Below are 21,126 nucleotides of genomic sequence, written 5' to 3' on the forward strand. Positions count from 1 at the left end.
AGCTCTTTGTGCAGGAGCTGCACTTTCCAGTCATTTTCAGGAATGCTGTAGATCTGTCCCATGTTTTACTGAGGACATTGATTGTACTTTTTTGCCTTTTGTTGTTTGAGCTACGTGCCATTTAACATATATCTCATTCTTGCATCTCCTCTCAGAAGGCAGTCAAGTTCCCTCAACAGGCAATGATTGTACCTTTCGCCTCCTCTTAAATGAATAGAGAAAATCTTGGGTTATTGAAACTTCTTGGGGCATGAACAGTCAAATAGTGTCCTTGTATAATGTGCAATTACTCTGAAATTGGCCAGAGAATGAAAATACGTGCTTCGTGTTTGAACAGTTGGTGACAAGGCCAATTATCAACACTTCTTGGTAATGGTCCTGTGTGAAGTGTGATTGTTATGAACTGGTGAGTAAATTCATTTTTCTTCGTTTGAACACTTATGACACACACATTTGTGGAAGAGATATGACCAGTGAACCTCTTGAGGTTGAAACGTTTAATTTAATGCTCAATTATAGTAAACTACTCAGAGCGATTTTGCTTATATTACGTGGAGTGCCTTGAGCAGATCACGAGAACAAACATCAGAAGCAAAGAACTGAAGCCTCATGTAAAAAGGGTTTCTGTTTCAGTGACTGGGCTCACTGTTAGATGGTTTAACAAAGTAAGAACAAAAATCAAAACACAGGAAAGAGACTCTCCAGTGAAACCTCTTTGGTGCAGTAAACCCTTCCTAAGATTAAATTTCTTCTAGTAGCAGATCATCGTGGACCAGTAAGGGGGGAAAGCAAGATATTTCATTACTGCAGGAGAGCACTTGGAGCAGATCTCACATTAAGCAACTGTCTACTCTTCTCATGTTTGAACAGATAAAAAGGTAATAGAAAAAGTAAATCACTGAGGAGATATTTTCAATAGAAAGGGCCTAAATGCTTCCCGACTTCCATCTCACAGCACATCATGATGTTATTATGAGACTGACCAGAAAAAGATGACTCGTATTCCACTTATCCATGTTTGAGCAGTTACATTAAAAGTAAATCTTTGAAGAGAGACCGTGAAAACTGCTGGTGAACTCAATCCGTCACTCTGGAGGAAATTGTTGAATAGGTGCCAGGGAGGCTCCTTTTTCTTGTGAGTCTCATTATACTGAGCCACTTCTCAAAGGGGGAAGTACTTTGATTAAGGGACATAAATGTTATATATATATATTTTTTTAACATTTCATTGTCTTATGGTTGAAGACTTTACAAAATAATTCCACCTTTTCTCAACCCACATCCATATTAAAATGCTGTTTACCACAATTTAGAATCATACATAACACACCCTCACGGATGGCTTTTCCTCTGAAGAGCTGACGACTCTGCTGCAGCGTCTCACTGGGTTTACACACAGTCCAAAGGGACGATCGTTTAGGCTTTGAAAAACTGTGATAAATCTCCTTTTAGGCGACGGGAAGCTCACAGCACGGTCAGACACGTCTATATGTTGCACTGATGAAAGAGCGCAAACTGAGCTTTCTATCAGTTTTTCTCTGCTGGTTTCATCTGTGTGAGCAACAGGAAACTGTGCAAAGCAGTCAATAAAACCAGATAGAAAGCGTGCTTTCAGACCATTTTATGGTCGAACATTAAAGATGTCAATTTATTCCCAGTTTCCTGTTTTCTGAACTGAGACTTCTCATGGTTTTGAAAGCCTAAACCATTCCCCCATTGAACTGTTTAAAAGCCGGAGAGAAGCAGTGTGTAAGATTTTCAAAACTAAAACTATTGGTGGGTTTGTATTATGCTTCAGTATGAATCATAATAAACATACTTTTAATCAGGTTTGGATTAAAACAGTGAACCTTTTTTAAACAATTTATAGAGATTAAATAATGATGTCACCTTGTTTTTATGACTTAAACTGATTTTTTCAGTATTAAAAAAACTGTCATGATATAATATAACATTTGTTCTAAACAGAGTTGACGTTGTGCTGAACGTTTTTCATTTGGGCAATTGCTGCAGCAAAATCTGAGTAAACATTGTAGAATAATCACCAAACTGAACCCAGATATGATAAAACAGCAAGAGAGAAGGGAATACATCTTATTTTGTGTCTTCCTTCCACATTTTCTCATAAAGCGCTAATGTTTGATTTGTGGTGGAAGTCAAGTTTTCAAATCGTTCGTCAACGAGAGCTCTGGAAGTATAAACACACTTCTGTCTTCATAAAAAAAAAAAAAAGTCAGACAGTGAATATATGCTTTTCTCTCTCCCTGGTTTATACAAAGACAGCAAGAGTACATCACTGAAAATGAATGTAAAACAGGAGTCGGAGAAGTTTAAACACCTCCTGACATGATTCTGTAATGCTGATATTATGAGCTGAGGAGCAGGAGATTGTCTTTCTCAGCTAGGAAAAGTTGTGGCGAGCGAGTGAATCATGGAAGAGAAATGTAATGTGCTAGTGGATCCTCTTGAGGCGTCAGTAGTTCCTGCATGATAAGACTGTGACTCAGAGAAAACACAATAGTGCTTTCTCATAATTATTTAAACGCTTAAAGGCAGAATAAATTCTAGAGAGCAATATAACCCTGAGAGCTTTCCTGCAACTTAGTTTACTGTATAATGATATGCCTCCTTTGCATATTAATGTTTTGATATTAATTTGACTGGTTGAGTAGGAACAACATAGCATTTAGAAAACTATGATGAATTTGCCAACAAGCCTTTTGACACGTAATATATTGACAATACAAATTCATTTGGCTGTTTCTGTTTTTCTTACACATACAAAAAAAAAAAAAAACAAAGATTACTAGTTATTTTTGTAGCTGACTTCATTTCGAGGCCCACAGGATGCATTTACTCAACTTCTGTAGCTGAGGGTGACCTTTAATCTTTCAGGAGTTGAATTCAAGTAAAATGATTCATTGATTTTCATTTTAAAAGTTGGGAAACGTGTGAGAAGAAGCCTAGCCGCTGTACATCTTTATAAATGTGTGTTTCATTGGGCTTTTTCTAGATTTCATAATGAGCGCTTTAAGCATATGTCACGTTAAGCACCGTGTTCTTGTCTCATGTTTGAAGTGATAAAAAAGGTGAAAGGTAATAGCGAAAGTAGATCATTGTAGAGATATTTTCAATAAAAACGGCCTAAACACTTCCCGACTTCCACCTCACCCCATATCGTGATGTTAATATGAGACTGACCAGTAAAAGCCCACTTATCCATGTTTGAGCGGTTACATTAAAATTAAATCTTTGAAGAGAGACTGTGAAAACTGGTGGTGAACTCAATCCATCACTCTGGAGGAAATTGTTGAATAGGTGCCAGGGAGGCCTCTTGTCATCGCGTGTCTCATTATACTGAGCCATTTCTGAAAGGGGAAAGTACTTTGATTAAGGGACTTTTTCTTTTTTTTTTAACATTTCATTGTCTTAAGTTTGAAGACTTTAAAAAATACTTCCACCTTTTCTCAGCCCACACCCGTATTAAAATGTTGTTTACGAGCATTTATAATCACACATAACACAACCTCACTGATGGCTTTTCCTCTGAAGACCCTCTGGTGACTAACTTAGAATGAATTAAAATTTCAAATATCCTGTCGATGCTTTTGACTAGTTTTAAACTAGAGGTTGACTGGTGGGGCTCATATATATTGCGACCACCTGTAACTCACCTGTGCACACCTCAACAATCAGCTGAAGCAAAGACTCATAATGTGCTATAACAGTCCAGGTAGTGTCATAAGTTATTACTGTTTGTGTTAAGTAAAGAGAAGTAAATGTTGACAAATCTATAATAATGCATGTTTGATCATAATGACTAGTTGGTGGTCAGTAAAGTGTAATGCGTGTAAAGTATCTATGCTACTTCATAAGTGGATGTTCTGGTAATGATGGAATGACGGATTGCATCAAAAAGCATTACGTGTGTTTATGAATGTAGTCATAAAGCGTTATGTATGCATGGTAATTAGAAATACCCTCATAATGCATTATAGATGTGGTCTTTGTAGAAAATGTTACCAATCCAACTACACTGGTTTCAAAAGCTGTGGTAAATTCTCTTTATGTGCTATTCGCTTATTATACATACACTTATTTTCTCCCTCTTCCCATTTTATTCTTTCTTTAAAGCACACTGTAACATCTGTGAAAAGTACAAAAAAGAAAAAAAAAACATAATACATAAAGTTCATAGTTTGGATAAGGCCCCACACCGAATCCTACGCTTACAATGATGCGACTCAGTACTCTTATCCATAGACTATTCATGTCTTCTCCAATGCCCACCACTTTCAAGTCCAACCTTTGTACTTCATGACAGTTTTTTCATGACTTTGAAGCCCTAATCTCAGTGGGACATAACTAGTACATAACTAGTAATAATAATTAGTGATGAGACATAATAAGGTTCTCCCAGAGCAGCATGAGACTCAATGCAGCTGTTTTCACAGGATGAGTGAAACTCCTGTGCACTTCATGTAAAAAGAAACAAAAGAAGAGAAATGTTGTAATCTTTGACGGTTTATCATGAGACAGTTTGCTTCCCATCCTTCACTCAGTCATCTCACTCAGTCATTCATGTTGACAGATGTGCTATTGGCAGCCATGCCTGTCGTGTGATATCGATTCCAGTAGTGATACACATGTTAGACTAGCATGCTGCAGTCAGAAGTTCAGCTCTAGCACACACTGTCCCACAGTGAGAGATCATAACTATACCTTTAAACAGTTTGTAATAAATCACTAAATGGCCATGGGAGGAATAACTACCATCCCTGACTCGATAGAAGGTCTCTATACAATGCACTTTAATTGCAAAGTGATCTGAGACGGAGAATATTGCGCTCTTCTGTGCTCGAATCACTTAGAGGCAAAATAAGTCACTAAAGGGAGGTGAGCATGTGAGTATTGAACGACCGTTACCCTGACGCATTGTCCCTATATAAGAATCTTTTTATACACAGAGGGATCTGAGATAGGGAATATTGCTTTCACATGTTTCAGCTGCTTAGAGGCAAAATGAATCATTGAAGAGATTAAGCCTGTGAAAGCCCTTTGAGGATTAAGTCCCTTCCTGATATAGCAAGCCTTCCTACACCGTGGCAGATACAGTAATATGAATTGGGTCACATAATGTATCTATATGGTTCCCCGTTTGTGTTATACAATTGGTACATTTATCAGATGGTGAAGCAGCAAATTCTTAATTACTGTACACGCTCATTTCAGAGTGTGCTTGCTGTTCTGTCCTGCCGGTTGTATGATCAGTGTTTCGGTGTATGAGGTCATGTTTCAGGGAATGCGAGCAGTTTCTTGCCACAGGCTGCGGACATACAAGCGTGAAAGTCCGACTGCCACAAAAGCAAATCGACCAACCCAGAGTACATAAAGAGGAATCACAGCTGACATAAAAATTGATCTGGCAGGATAAACTGTCTGACGCATCAGGGCCATAATTGCACACTTGAGCAAAAAATGCTGATGAATGGCGAGATGTGTGTGTGTTTTGTAGCTCAACGATTCAGATTATAAATATTAATCATTTGAATTCATCATGGGCTTTTGCTTATTGGTCTAAAAGCATGAGATAGAAGTTTATATTATATAACTTTGTGTTTCCACCAGGGGACATTTAGAGGGAGCAAAGAGGTTTGCCAATATGGGAGTATACAAACTGTTTTATTAGTAAGTTTTGTATTAGATTTACTCTTACATACCTGTAGAAGATGTTACAGGCCCGTATATTCCCACACGTACTCCAGGATACAATTTATCCCAAAAGAAGTCATTATTCACATTATATGAGGTGTTGAATACATTGCTGTGTAACAGGCTCGTTTCCATCTTTCTCTCTAATTTATTTCAGCTCATCTTCATGACAGATTAGAGGCTGCCTGTCTTTTTCAAAAAGAGACAGGCTCAGCAGTGCCTAATGTTCTGATATGTGGGCTCAGCTGTCAGTCTTCATCCCTCTTAACAAATCATTAGACTAAATTCTGCAGTCCCAGATGGATTCCCCGCTCGGCATCGTGTTTTGATATCTCACGTGTTATAAAACCTTAATACTACCAGGGTAAACATCAGTTAGGTTTGTTTGGAGTCATTTTTGCTCCAAACCAGTAATTTGATGAGTTGAGTTGTTGATGCAGGCTAAATTTCAAATCAAAGGGGGTGGTGGGGGGGTAAAAAATGGATAAAGATGATGGTTTTTACCAGGGCGGTCCTGCTCCTCCCACAGCAGAGCAGGGAAGAAGCACTTGTGCTTTGTATTCTGTCCCTGTCCAAATGTACGAGCGCTCAGAAAATGAAATTTAATGATGGCAGTGTTGGATCAGCAAAAAACCACTGGAGGCTTCAATATTTCTGGCTGATATGATAAACGGGTATGAGATTCGCTAATCTGCTCCCCCCAGAAAGGGAAATGAGAGATGCTATCTCTTTTTTTTTGCCTCTTCCACTGAAACATTTCTTAGATTTTTAAGTGACTTTAGAATGAAAAGATGGAAGTGTTAGAATGAACAATGAATGTGCAAGTATCATCAGATATTTTATTTGAGTATCCATTAGTGTGTATTATGTGTGTGCTGGGTGTGTGTGTGTGTGTGTGTGGGAGGGAAATGGGATTGAAGTTTTGAAATATTAGTTTTTCAGTTTAAAATTGAGATCAAAGTTGGGATGACAGATGACTCTTGTGATGACAGCTGAAATAAACTCCCACCCCACTGTGTGTGTGTGTGTGTGTGTGTGCGCGTGTGTGTAGGTGCTACCTTTGATGTGGCCATGCGCTTCCTGTCTGAGTGTCCATGGAAGAGACTCCAGGAGCTGAGAGCTTTGATCCCAAATGTCCCTTTTCAGATGCTGCTGAGAGGGGCCAACGCCGTGGGGTACACCAACTACCCTGACAATGCTGTCTTTAAGTGAGTCGCTCAGACACACACACACACACACACACACACACACACACTTACACTTTATCCCTCCATCTATAACTGAGTTCAGTTACTAAATATAGGGTTATACACATACTAGCTTAATGCGCTGTAATTGTCTAATGTATGTACTGAATGTGACATGCACCATATTGGTGCACCTAACCTTCACACCAATGGGGACTTGACATTGCATTCTAAATACATAGACAGATGAGCTTGAGGTCAGGGCCAGTGAAGTTCTTCCACACCAAACTCATCCAACCATGTCTTTATGGACTTTGCTTTGTGCACAGGGACACAGTCATGCTAGAATAGAACAGGGTCTTCACCAAACTGTTGTCACAAAGTTGGAAGCATAGCATTGTTCAAAATGTCTTGGTGTGCTGAAGCATTAAGATTTCCCTTCTCTGGAAGGGGCTGAGCCTGTGTCTGTGTCTGAATACTTTTGTCTATATAATGTAAGTGTAGGGTTCATTATGTAGAATACAGTCAGCAGTTGGATCCAAGCAGCTCTGTCATAACACTGAATCAAAGTGAAACTCCCCTGAATAAATAGAAGTAAAGAGGAAAAGGAAAGAGAAACAAGCCGCACTAATTGGACAAAAGGTCTTTTAGTTGAACCAAACAGGTTAAGTGTGAAACCACCATGGAAACGTGTCTGGTGCAAGTCAGTCGCAATACTGATGTCTGTGGCTACAGTAGTTTTAATATTCACATATCCACATATAGTGGTTGCATTTGGGTAGAAGAGTGGACTAATGACCTTGGTGGAAGACTGCTCGGTCTGAGTAGACACTATCAATCAATCGGTCATTGATTTACACCTCTGAACGACACACAGCCCTTCCTTTCATAAAGAAGTGGACCACCGCTGGAAAGATGGTCTTTTCATAAAACAGGGCTGTACGAAGATATAAATATTTTTGAAACTGATGTTGCATGTCAAGAATAAACAGAAGAAAACCTTTAGCTCAAAAGGTAGAAAACCTACAGCAGGCACGATGCACTGTGCCACACTGGACCAATAAACGCTGGCTGATGTACTACTGTGTTTTGCTCCGCTTTCAAGCAGGCACAAACCGGCAGCCTTGTTGAAGACTTTCATATCAGCAGTATAGCTAAACAGTTCCCTGATATATGGCTTTGAAAACATTTGAGGTGACGAATAGGCAGTGCAGTAGCAGAATCTTAAATTATATTTTATCTGTAGATTAGTTGCTCAGGTGAAAACACAAGCTGCTTTAATCTTTTGCTTTAATAGTGCCTTTTTAAAAATATTTAAACGTGATTAATCAATAGAAAATAACAGATTTACCTGTGAATATTCCCCATACATACATATAGTTTGAAAGCGTCAGACACAGCTGCTTTCTCTCTAAATATATCTAAATGGATACAATGGCCGCTAGCTACTCACAAATCAAGTGACACACACATCCAGGTCAGGTAAATTTGGTTGATGTTTTCCTGTTGCCTCCAGCTCTACTCAGTGATTTATACACACACACACACACACACACACACTATTGATACAGATGTACCCAGTAATGCGTTTAGGGTCCATAAATACTCCTGTGCCTACACACATGCATAGACATGCCTCAAACACTTTTCCAAATGGATTCACAAGCTGCCTCGATGATGTGGATGACTCATAAGCAATCACACACACCTGCATGAATGCACACACACACACACACACACACACACACACACACACACACACACACAGTGTAATTCCTCTCACCTTAAATAAATTAGTAGTGGCTTTATAACTAATGCAGCTGTCCCCTCCCTCCTCCTCTCCATTGAATCACACACACGGCGATCTCCTCATCCTCCCAGTTTTTTGTTTTCTTTTTTGTGCTCAACCTTCCCCTCCCTTCTCCTATCATATAGTCATTATTTATCCCCCACTCTCATGACTCCCTTTTTATGCCCCCATTCATCTCTCTACACTTCTCTCTCTGTCTGAACTCCCTCTTTCTACCATAACTGCTCCTCTCCACTCTTCTCGCTCTCAGAAAATGTCCCATAGGGGGAGTGCCAGTGCAAATCTACACATGATTGTGATAAATGACTTTGATCTTGTTTGCCCCCCCCCAATCCTTCACTCCATCACTCTCTCACCGTCACCATTTTCAGAGGGACAGCCCCGCGGCCAAGTGGCCTAAGCGGCTTCATTAACTAAATCAAATCAAAGTGTAATATCGTTTCATTTGCGTGATTGAAAGTGCATATCATGAGGTCACCTCACAGTCCACTTTGCAGCAAGTGGGAGGCACAGTTTTAAAATACAACAGATGGATTGAAATGATCGCTAAGTAGATCTTTTTGTTACTTTACGAAGGAGAGACTGGCAGACTTTCCAATTCACATGCTATGAATCAGACTCGGACAGTAGGACGGCACGGGGTTTCTGATTTGGTGCCAAACAACGTCCACTAGACGGCACTTGTGTGCATTGTAGTGCTAAATAAATACTGGCCACGCAGACATTGGACTGGTAATCCTCTCACAGAGCAACATTAAGAGAGTCTGTTTATTTGGCCAAACAAAAGCTCTCTCTGTGTGTAAATATTGCATTTGCAGAAACACAGTAAGCACTCACCCCAGTTCTGAAAAACCTGATTAAGATACCAGGGCCAAGGCAATAATAGGAGGGATTTACCACTAGCAGTTTGGATAATGAGGCGGGTATACATTTCTCTCAGTTATTGTGGGCTCCCGCAGGCTGTGTAAGCTCACTTTTCATGGAAATAGCGAGAATATTGTATTTGCGCAGGTACTGTGATATTTATGAGTGCTGATATGGAGGTGGATATAAACGGCTTATTCCAACTCGGATGTGCTCTATTATCTGGGATATGGCGTGTATGAAGGCAAACTCTTTATGTGTGTGAGAGTGATTGTGTCATTGTCTTCCTCACCTATTTCTGTCTCTCATTTGATTCCGGATTTTTTTTTTTTTTTCTATGTACACGACTGTTGGATCTGCTGTTGGCTAACATCATCTTCCTCTCCCTCCACCAGGTTCTGCGAGGTGGCAAAGGAGAATGGCATGGACATCTTCCGCGTGTTCGATTCCCTGAACTACGTGCCAAACATGGTGCTGGGCATGGAGGCGGCCGGAGCAGCGGGGGGCGTAGTGGAGGCCGCCATCTCGTACACAGGCGATGTCTCTGACCCGATGAGACAGAAGTACTCCCTGGACTACTATCTGAAACTGGCAGATGAGCTTGTCAAAGCTGGGACGCACATCTTATGTATCAAGGTGTGGAAATAAAAATCGGATCCCGTGTTCAAAGTGTTTGCTTTGAGAGTTGTTCGCTGCTACTTAGAGTTCTACAACGAGCCGTCTTTTCCTGCCTCTGCGATAATCTAAAGATTGTGGCGCTTACTGTTTGCTTCAGGGTGGAAATCCCTGCTAGTCTGCCACTAGCATAACATAAAGCCAGCTGGAAAGAATTTTTTGCTCAGGCTTGTGCACACACACTGTTAGACATGTATGCCACCACAAACAGGCCTGAGATAACATGACTGCCTGCACTTTAAGTTGGATTTCTTGCATTTGTATGAGGTACCTTTGGTTTCCATCAATCCTATAAGCAAGCTGCGCTGTGTGAGCTTGTTTTATACTGCTTAAAACTTGTTTGAACACGACTACATGTACTGCAGAAGCTACCACCACTATTTGTTTTATACCTGTTACTGCTGTCGCATTTCATGCCAGAATGTTGGCATCAAAAAGCAATTTCACTATCACAATGAAGTCAGACCCACAAAATACATGTATGCATTTCTATTAGCATTTTAATTAACAAAAAAAAAAACCTCTTCCATGTTTTTCCACTAGCTCCCATTGAAATAACTTGTATGCTTGAGCCTGTTATCTAAATGAATAGATGAAAATGCTCAGATTGAATTAATTTCTTTATTCAAGCATGACGGAATACTTTCAAACGTGAAATGCTCCCGCAGATCTACCGCAGTGTCAGACATCACACGCAGCGGTGGCAATCTCATAAAAGGCTTGCACGGCTAATGAGGTTAACTTTTAAAAGAGGAAATGAGCATGTATTATAACTTCACAGAGTGCAATGATCACCAAAGGGAGCGCAGCTAAACATTTAAGCTCCGTCTGTGAATTTCTGTTAATATCAATTAGGATTTATACATTATAATCATCTGCACTAGAGTGTGTCTGTGGAAAAACCTCAACCTTTTGTTGTTTCAAGTTATATTTTTCCAGTGCATCTTTAGAAGCATTTTCAAGACTTGATGTGAATACTTTTAACATATTTCTCTGAGACAGATACTCCATAAGAGATAAGAGGTTACTCCAGGGTAAAAGGTCTAAAATTAATCCTCAAGGTGGCAGTTTTAGCTTCTGATTAATGCGCTTTATCAGCTGTGACACATTGAGCTTCAGTAGTCAGTAGTTCTGTTCAAGTCCTAATCGCTTGCAGGATTTTGGTGCTGTTTCTGAACATGTTTTTATGCCTGCTTCTGTTCTGGCTGTTTTGGTTTATCCAAGTCCTCTATATTATCAGCGCTTTGTGGTCCGTTCCAGCTTTCGTGAGCTGCCTCGGGTTAGTGCTGTTTGCGCTTTCACTCTCGCCAATGACAACTAAAACAGGTGGTTGAAGTCTCCATATCCAAAATTGTTTCAGGAAGTCACTTTAAAGCATATTAAGGCATCTAGATCAAGGTCTACTTCTGGGCTAATTTACACCCCCCTTGTGTTCCCCTCCCGCATCTCTCTGTATTAACAGGACATGGCCGGCCTGCTGAAGCCAGAGGCCAGCAAGCTTCTGGTCGGCGCTCTGAGAGACCGTTTCCCGGACGTTCCCATCCATGTGCACACACACGACACAGCTGGAGCCGGTGTGGCCGCCATGCTGGCCTGTGCTGAGGCTGGGGCTGACGTGGTGGATGTGGCTGTGAGTATTCACCACGTTTGTTCCACAGATTCCTTACAGCTTAATTACAGTGAAGGTCGCTTTGGTGTCTTGATCAGTTCCACTCTGTTTCCTGCATTTTCTTTTATTCATGTTGTGTTTGAAACAATCTAATAACTATTTTTTCGTGAAAGTTACAGAAAATGAGAACTTTCTGTAACCAGACCCAGGTCCATCACCAAATTATTCAAAGAGCATGAACAAACAAAAATTTTCTACCAGTTGCTGGAGTTTGCATTGGGAAATGTCACAGAAACAAAGCTGGGACCAGTTGCTGAAGCCAGGAGCATTTCCCTCACTGCGCTCACTGACGCATGTTGCCAATGTGGGCAGTTTCATTAAAACACTTGGCTGGTATTTGCAGTGTGTACCCGTTCTGCTGTCCAGCTCCTTGTAATGCTCCGTGAAAGAAACAAATAACTGTCCACCATGGCTCAGACACTCCCACTAAAAACATTTGTTTGTACTGGTTTTCTTTGGTTAAACTTAGTCTTTGCCAAATACTAAATCTTTTGTACTTGAAATACACTTGATAGGGGATGGGAAGACAGAGAGGATGTGAAAGGTTTTTGGAAGTGAAACTCATGTCCCTTTCAATGGGACATTGTCATTTTTCCTTTTAATTGTGATTAAACATCTTGAACAAATGTATACACTTGTGCAAACAGCCTTGCAGATTATTACATCACACTAGGTACATAAAATCAATCCAGGAAAGTGTGAAGCGGCCTAACGCATTTTACAGCGATTAAGGCTTTTTAGCTGAACATTATTCATATTGATTGTCACTGTCCAGGTCGACTCTATGGCTGGGATGACCTCTCAGCCCAGCATGGGAGCCATCGTGGCCTGCGCCAAGGGGACCAAGCTGGACACCGGTAAGTGACATGCACACCAACCAGTGGCACCAGACAGCAAGCAGCTGTTTGTTTCAGAGGTACTATGGCCCTCATCCCCTAAAGGATTTGTATTGAATACCACTGGTAGAAGAGGAGCACAGGGACACAACTGAATGTTAGCATTACAGCACTTTAATTTATTTAAAGCAATCATAAAGAACCAGTTGGAGTGAACGTGTTAGAACAAACACCTTTGAACATCCGCATAAAGCTTTTAATACAGCATGCAGCTATTAATAAGACAGAACATGTCTTCCATTGCCTGTCTTGCTTTAGACATTAATTCTTTGGTCTTCCTGAGAGTCTCCTGCTTTACACGAAGGAGGAAAAAAAAAAATCAATCAACAAATCAATAAATGACAAAGCGCATCACTAATTACCACCCTAAGTCAAAAAGGCCAACGTATTCTGCTCTTGCTTATAACACACACAGCCAATTATGAGAGGAAGATGGTGTCACAAACCAGCGCAAAGGATGTGCGAAGGAGGCACTTCGTGCAGGAGTTACGAAACGAGATGTGTTTCATTAAAGCTTAGGTTAACAGCACTGTTCGTGTGTGTGCTGTGCAACATGCACACCACACACACGAACAAGGAAGTGTTGAAACAAAACGTTCATCCGTGAAATGAACAGTTGAGGTCGCTGGGGGTGGAAGGTGAGGAGCTGATTTATTTGATGCCTGCTTGAATAAAGAAAAAGAATAAGGTGGTTTTGAAAACTGAAACCTGCTGCCCAGCACAGTCACAGTTTTCTTTCTTTGACCGATGAGCAGCTCTCTGTGGAGCTTTTAGGGGTTAAAGGCTTTTCCCAAAGCATCGTTGACATTTGCTTTCCCAACCTACTTTCTGCCACCTTCTGTCAGAGATCTTTCAATCACAGTCTTGACCCTTGACACCCTGTCGCCACTGCTTTCTCAAGAGGTCAACCGATAAGTGCAGGGATGGATCTATAATACATATAATAATTCCCCTTTGGCTTTGCTGTTGTCCAGTGTGCTCTGCTCAGCGTGATTTACATGGTGCTGTGAAAAAGCTGCAGTCCATCCCATCCCACAGTGATCTCTGCCTCTCACAGCGATGGGTGCAGATTGTAAAATATATTTAAGCGGCCTTATGGAAAAACTGCTGTTTAAAATTGAAGGAACATGAAGCATGCTGAAGGAATTAAAACTGATGTGAAGTTTGCTGCTCAGTTATGTAGAGAAATGCTATTGGGAAAACCAACTCGGCTCGACTAACTAGATCTGATAGCTCATTTCCATTACTCAGAACGAGCGAAAGCGCTGCTAATTTTGTTTAAACTGTGTTCACAAGACACAGCTAATGCTTTGTCTGCTGCTGTCGGGCACGATACTGTTAGCATCATAAGCGCTTTCTCACTGTATTGTGGCTAAATGCAGATGCGAGACATACCTAAGAGAGAGAGATTATTTCAAATAGCTCAGTTTTTGAGAATCTTGTAGTGTTTTGAGAAATCCCTCATCAATGACTCATCAAAGGATGTGTACTATTGTAAAAGTCTGGAAAATGGTATTGTTGAACACAGATGTTACAAATTACGCTTCACTTTTAAAGTCATTTTGTATTTTAGAGAAGCATTGAAACCTTTTAAGGTAAAAGCAGGCTTAGGAACAGTGTTTTACTGCACTCTGTGGGTGAGGTAAGAGGTGTGATCAAAGCTGTCTCCTGTTACACCTTTAACTACACCCAGCGGTGACATCACAGCGTCCTGACACACCTCAGAGAAAGGTGAGAAGGGCCAGCCATCAAAAACAAGATTTTCAGCTGGTGAGCTGCTCTATCAGATAAAGCCAACGCTTCTTGAATTTCTCAGTCAGTTTAGTTGTGTTTTGAGGCTTCTGCTTTTCATGAATGCGAGGCTGTAAAAGTTGACAACAGTCATCAGGTCTTAGTGCTGCGAGTTCCTCAGGGAGTCCCTCAAAGTGAATGGGTTTCTGTTTGAGACGCGTTGTTTGTGCAGCAATAATTAACAATCATACGGGGGAGAAATCTGACACTGAAGAGGAAGCAAATTTTGTGACAGTCCATAAAGCCACACAGCAACAGAGCCATTAAGGCGTGCTGTGTTCTAAACGCCATGTGTGACAGTGCTTTGAAGGGACTACCTCCTCTTTCACTGTTGCTCCAGCGACACAGACTGAATGCAACAGATTGGAAGCCAACCTCTCGAGCTGACGAATATTATTCCACAACATCAAGGTTTGATCGTGTGTTACAGTCCCAGAGAAAGCCTCCCATCATTTGGACACAGTCCAGTCACAGAATATCAATTAGTGAGCGTACAGTACAAAGAAACAAAAGCAGAGAGTTGGAGAAAGACAAGGTCGTTACTCAACAGCGAGGTGTTTTCAAGTGTGCCGGCTAATTCATGGAATTTCAATTAGTTTCACTGGAGACTTGAGATTGAGATGCAGGATGTCTCGCACTCACACGTGTGTGTACTCATACTCTATCCTGAGCTGACCCTGGCACTTGCATTATGCATACACATGCAGACACACTCCCTCTCATTTCCAAATTCTCTTCTTCTTGTCACCTTGTGCTCGTCTGCTCCTTTTCGTCCCGACTTCTCTTTCTAACTCTCTCCTCTATTCCATCTCCGTTTGCTCGTCTCGCTGCTTTTATAATCAAGTGGAGCACTGCCTTGGATACTTCTATACCTTTCTGACCTCAGTCTGTTTACCACTTTCTCTCTTTCTCCCATCTCTGTTAGAAAGCAGTAATCAGTGCCGTGCAGTGTGCTCTGCCTCCTCTATCTCTCTCCCTCCCTCTCTCGGCCAGCATGCCTTTTCCTATCACTGGCGCTTCTCTCGCTTTGTCTCTTCATCCTCCTCCTCGTCCTCTCCCCTCCCTCTCGCTCAGCGACAAAGCAATTAACAGCACTTTACATGCCTGTTTCACTCCCTCAAACTCCCGCTCTCCTTGCTCTTTCCCATCCCCTCCCTCGGTATCTCCCACAGCATCTCTTTGTCCTGAAGAAAATAGTGTAAGCAGCCCTTCTCTGGTTAATTCATTTGTCTTTGAGCTCTCAGTCTGTTTATTCAGTCAGTCACAGCGTGCATGCACACATCTGTGCATTTTAAAAGTAAGACATATTCACAAACAGTCAAGCAGTTTGATAGTGACACATTTAAGTGCCCCTTACTGTGCTGGAATTTAAGTGATGAGGGATTTTCGGCAGCCATCAAACACACCTCAGAAAGTATAGATATTACTGTACAGTATGTAGCCACACCCAACCGCTGACCCCAGACAGCGAGGCAGGTGAGCTGACATATTTAGCTTCTTGTTCACCTCCCTCATGTCACTCCTTTCTCATCCATCTGCGCTCAGTTTTCCCTTTTTTCTTTTCTCCCCGAATCTCCTCGTACCTCATCAGTCTTCATCTATGCATCTTGGATAACTCTCATCGTGTCATCACCCACAAACGTGTGCGTGTGGCTGTCTTTCCACAGCGGTGTGTACCTGTGTCGGGGGGGAGGGGTGCGCATGTACAAGCAAATATGTGCGTCTCTTTCTCCACATTGGTGGGAGACAAACAGAAAGTTTGTGCTGCTGATGAGTTGGATCTTGATGGCACTTTGTCAGTGCCAAGCAGCCATCTAAATCTGTGCTCGTGCACGTGCCTTGTGTTGCCTGCATGTCTACGGAACACATGCACGCAGTGCAGTCATTGATGGATTTTGGGAGTGTAATCAGCAGTCCAAAATAAACAGCGCCATGTTTACCTCCAGCACGACTCACCAAACATCAGAATCCACAACATGTGTAGCTGTCCTCCATATTTGTAGGATGCGGGCTAAAATAAAGCTTTTAATCCCAGTAGCTGAGTTGGGTCATCAAAGTAGCAGAACATTCTGCAGATAAAACACAATGTTGGTTTTCTGATAGTGTGACGTTAGTTGATGCAGCTTTACTTTCTGCTGTTGGCTAATTAGGTTCCTCCACAGGAAACTGTAAGCTTGTTGGAAAAAGTTATTTTTTTCCTGTAGCTCGACTGTCTCCCAACCAAGAGGTCAGGGTTTCAAACCACACTCTGAAATCCGTGTGGGTTGATAAAGATTAGCGGTGGAAAAAGTAAAAGAGACCCTTTAACTTTAAAAGTACCATTACAACAATGTAAATGTTACTTAACTAAAAGCTAAAAGCTAAGAGCTCTTGTTCTCCAGTAAAATGTGCTGTGTGACTTATATGACATTAGATTAATACTGAAGCATCAGTGTGAGCATTTTACTGTTGTAGTTTTAACTGTTTTTCCAGCATATTGTTCCAAACCTCAGGGTCAAACCCCTCCCTAGGGACACCAGATGAATCTCTGTGGTCATGAGAAGCTCGAAAAAAGTGTGTGTGTGTGTGTGCGCACAAAGTTCAGAGGGGTTATGTCTTTTTGGTGTAACGACTCATAGATACCTGAAGTTAAATCCAACCGAAAAGGCACCAACGGTTAATGTTTCGGGTCCATCCATCTCATCACCATATCAGGCCATATGTTGAGTGTATGATGTTTCCGGCACAGCTACAATAGTGTTAAATGGTTTTGGTGCCGGTTACTGTCAATCACCTAGTTATAGTTTAAAGAATCTTCACTTCATATTAACAATATAAATATTTAATAATCCTTCATGAACAAATGAGACACAGCAGTTGTTTTTTACACCGTGTTAGTACAGCAGAGGAGACTGCACAGGTTTGTTTTGAGCAAACTTCTTTTTTTTTGTTGTCAGCTGGGAGAACTCACAGTTACTGCCCAAACTTGCAAATAAGTTTTTATCACCAACTCAAGGCCACAAGTGCTAGAAATTTTGAAATTTGACCGGCGCCGACGTCTGAATCTGCTCCTGCCATGTCGAACATGCCTCACTTCACCTCGTAAATTGAAGCCGTAATTTCACAACGGAAGCAGAAATTAAAGCTACAAAAGTAGTGTTCTGAAACAGAAGGAAATGGACCTAATTACTGACTGGCTTGGCAGGCAGCTGAATTTGAGGAGCAACCACATGCACATTAATTTCACATTAATTTCACAGTAGCTCCATTTCCTCGCCAAGATCCCAGTGGAAGCATGCAGACACTTTTAGGAGTACGTCCTCGCTTTGAATGATGAAGCTTGTCGCTCAGTTTTCTGTGGATGCAACGGGCTAAGTTTGTCTCATTAAAATGGCGGATTTTTGTCATCATTAGCCAACAGCTCCATATGCTGCGATATCTGTCATGACATTAAAGCAGATTTTTTTCATTTCAAGGTAAATCAGCTTTAGCACACCTTAACTGGCTGCAGCAGAATGTCATGAGAATGAGCAACAGATGCAGTTTTTCTTCTTTTCTTTTTTTCCCTGCTTCTTCTTTAAAGGATAACAAAATATCAGAGGGATTTAATGAACTGCTCTGATGTGACAAAGGCAAGTAGGATTTTCAAGCCTACTTAAAGGCTAATAAAACACTTTACCCACACTGCAGTTCAGCCTTGTTTGAGCTTTTCTGGCCTGTAAGTGATTTTAAGTACCAAACTGTGCTTGACTTGATGCAGTTTTTAAGAGTCAAAATCTGAGCTCCTGGCAGATTAATATGGACAGCAGAAATGTCTCGGGCAACATTTTGGTTTCTCCTGCTGTCTGCTTTGAGAAAGTGGACACCCTGGTGTAGTGAAACCTAAAAACCATACCTACCTGATGGTTAGGACTTCTTCTGGTCTACAGACTCAATGCTCTGTCAAATCTGTGAGAAATTTCACACCATGTTTATATTTTCATTCATTGAGACAACTAATTCAGGTACTGACAGGTTGCCTCATTAGCTTTCTCAACATTTTCGCTATATTTATCACAAATGTCACATCAGTTCCCATTTTTTCACCAGTGCGATGATCGGACCCTATATACCGTACTGTAGATTTATATTCTGAAACACCTCTGGCACATTGCTGCCCTGAGATGAACAGCAAGCTCAATGAGAAATGACTGTAGATCAGTATTGACGGTGTTCACGGTGACCACTGGTTTGATATCATTTTGCTCTGCTCCATTGCAGGCATTGCTCTGGAGAAGGTGTTTGACTACAGTGAATACTGGGAAGTAGCCAGAGGCCTGTATGCGCCATTCGACTGCACTGCCACCATGAAATCTGGCAACGCCGACGTGTACGAGAACGAGATACCGGGAGGACAGTACACCAACCTTCACTTCCAGGTACAGTGACCTGACCTGCTTTTTGGGTGCATTTTGTCTTGATTTCTGAGCCAAATACGCTATATAGACAAAAGTATTGGGACACTTGAGCATTGCACAGGACTATAATGACATTGCATTCTAAATACACAGACAGCTTTGCAACTATTGCAGCTTCTACTCTTCTGGGAAGGCTTTCCACAACATTTTAGAGTGTTTCTGTGGAAATTTGTGAGGTCACACACTGGACCAAAAGGCCTGGCTCACAGTCTCTGTTCCAGTTCATCCCAAAGGTGCTGGATGGGGTTCAGGTCAGGACTCTGTGTGGGCCAGTCAAGTTCTTCCACACCAAACTTATCCAGCCATGTCTTTATGGACTTTGCTTTGTGCACTGGGACACAGTTATGCTGGAATAGAAAAGGGCCTTCAACAAACTGTTGCCACAAAGTTGGAGGCACAGCATTGTGCAAAATGTCTTGGTATGCTGAAGCATTAAGACTTCCCTTCACTGGAAGTAAGGGGACAAGTCCAACCCCTGAAAAACAGCCTCATAAAGAGGTGTGTCTGAATACTTTTGTCTATATAGTACGCATTTGGATTCATTTCACAGAGCTTTTCTCCACCTTCTGTAGGATCTCATATTAGAGGTGGTTGGTGCATCTGCAAGGATACAAACAAGAGTTTAACTCTAATATTCTGGAGAAAAATAGACTAGTATTGCTGCTGCCGCTGACAATAGTTTTGACATGTGCACTTTGTGTATTCAGAGTTACTGCAGGTGTAGGAAGACTGACTGAAAGGAAACCGAGGAGGTGCAGTTATCAGAGGCACTATTTAAGAAATTAACTACCAACATTCCTGAACAACTTACAGTGCTATTTCTCAATGCTGGTGAGGTTCATTAAGTGCATCCATGAGTGTGCAGTGTGTATACGGTGTCTGCAGTGTGTACACTGCACACTCACACTGTGGAAAGTGTCACAGACTATTTGGAAGTGACTGTCACCTGTGCAGCGCTGTGCACCTACAGGAAAGAAATATGTGGGTGCATGTCCCAGAGCCCAGCTGTGACGTGTCTATATGAACCAAATTACAGTTTATCGTACTGCCCCATCTGACCTTTACTAAAGGAGCGTCTTCACCATAAATTTAAAAACCGTGGGTGTTACAACACAACTTATAGTCTTAAATCACAGGTTGACATTGAATTGCCCAGAATGCTTTAACTTTTTCCTTAAAAGAAAGAAAAGAATTATTTTTCACTCTACTCAGTCATGCTGTTATTTGTTTCACTGCAGGCTCACAGTATGGGACTGGGAAATAAGTTCAAGGAGGTGAAGAAGGCCTATGCTGAAGCCAACAAACTACTAGGAGACCTCATTAAGGTGAGATCATGAGGATGCAACACCACTAGTGTCTTTGTTCATGTTCAGGGGCGTAGCCATGCTGCACTGTCTGCAGGTTTAATGTTAGTCACTTCCACCAGTCTCAGCAGTTAAAGTTATTTTTTTCATTAGCATCTGTCACACTGAGTGTGTCTGCCAGGCTGCCCCTCTTTCTTTGCTTGGCTGAGCTAAACAATCCCAGATTAAGTTGGACACAATCTGCTGTGACGTCTGGATTCACTTTCAGCCTCGTGGTTTTCGTGCTCTACCTGCCGTTTCATAACCGTGTCCTTCACTAGATATTTTTTACTGTAACACAGACACAGACTTTTGTTTTTTAACCCCACAACTTACCAGATAGTTTTAACTAAACTTTTATTTCAGCAGGATAGTTTTATTCAGCAGCGATGCAGAGTGTTGTGCTTTGTATTACCCGACTCTATTTTAGTTTGGGTGGAAACTCCAGTGAACTAGTTTTGGGATGATTTCCTGAAGGGCACATTAATCGCAGTCATGGACAAAGAGTTCTATTACCAGCTCTGCCGTCAACAATTTCATTCTCAGCCTAAATTCACCTCCACCTGCCTTTTTGTTTTTCATTATCTTTCATTAATGCCTTTGTTTCTTTCACTCCATTATTTACCATCGCAGCTTAATAATAGAGCCATCCCTCTTTCGCTGTGTTCACACTCACTCCGTAATTATTTTGTTCTACTTTGCGTCTTTTTTTTTTCCATCAAGCCGCCCTGTCGCTTCTCTTT

At 41.4% G+C, this 21,126-nt stretch overlaps 1 protein-coding gene across 2 annotated transcripts in view; it reads left to right on the forward strand.

The window, feature by feature from the left end:
• LOC124054262 (pyruvate carboxylase, mitochondrial-like) overlaps positions 1-21,126 on the forward strand; it is a 262,121-nt gene that overhangs the window by 211,374 nt on the left and 29,621 nt on the right. For both annotated transcript variants that reach the window (XM_046380027.1, XM_046380028.1), the window contains exons 16-21: positions 6,764-6,920; positions 9,969-10,209; positions 11,711-11,878; positions 12,693-12,774; positions 18,844-19,001; positions 20,279-20,365. In XM_046380027.1, the coding sequence (XP_046235983.1) occupies positions 6,764-6,920; positions 9,969-10,209; positions 11,711-11,878; positions 12,693-12,774; positions 18,844-19,001; positions 20,279-20,365 (893 nt within the window). The remainder of the gene's footprint in view (positions 1-6,763; positions 6,921-9,968; positions 10,210-11,710; positions 11,879-12,692; positions 12,775-18,843; positions 19,002-20,278; positions 20,366-21,126) is intronic.

Source organism: Scatophagus argus, chromosome 23 (genome assembly GCF_020382885.2).
Source record: "Scatophagus argus isolate fScaArg1 chromosome 23, fScaArg1.pri, whole genome shotgun sequence".
NCBI classification, from domain to species: domain Eukaryota; kingdom Metazoa; phylum Chordata; class Actinopteri; family Scatophagidae; genus Scatophagus; species Scatophagus argus.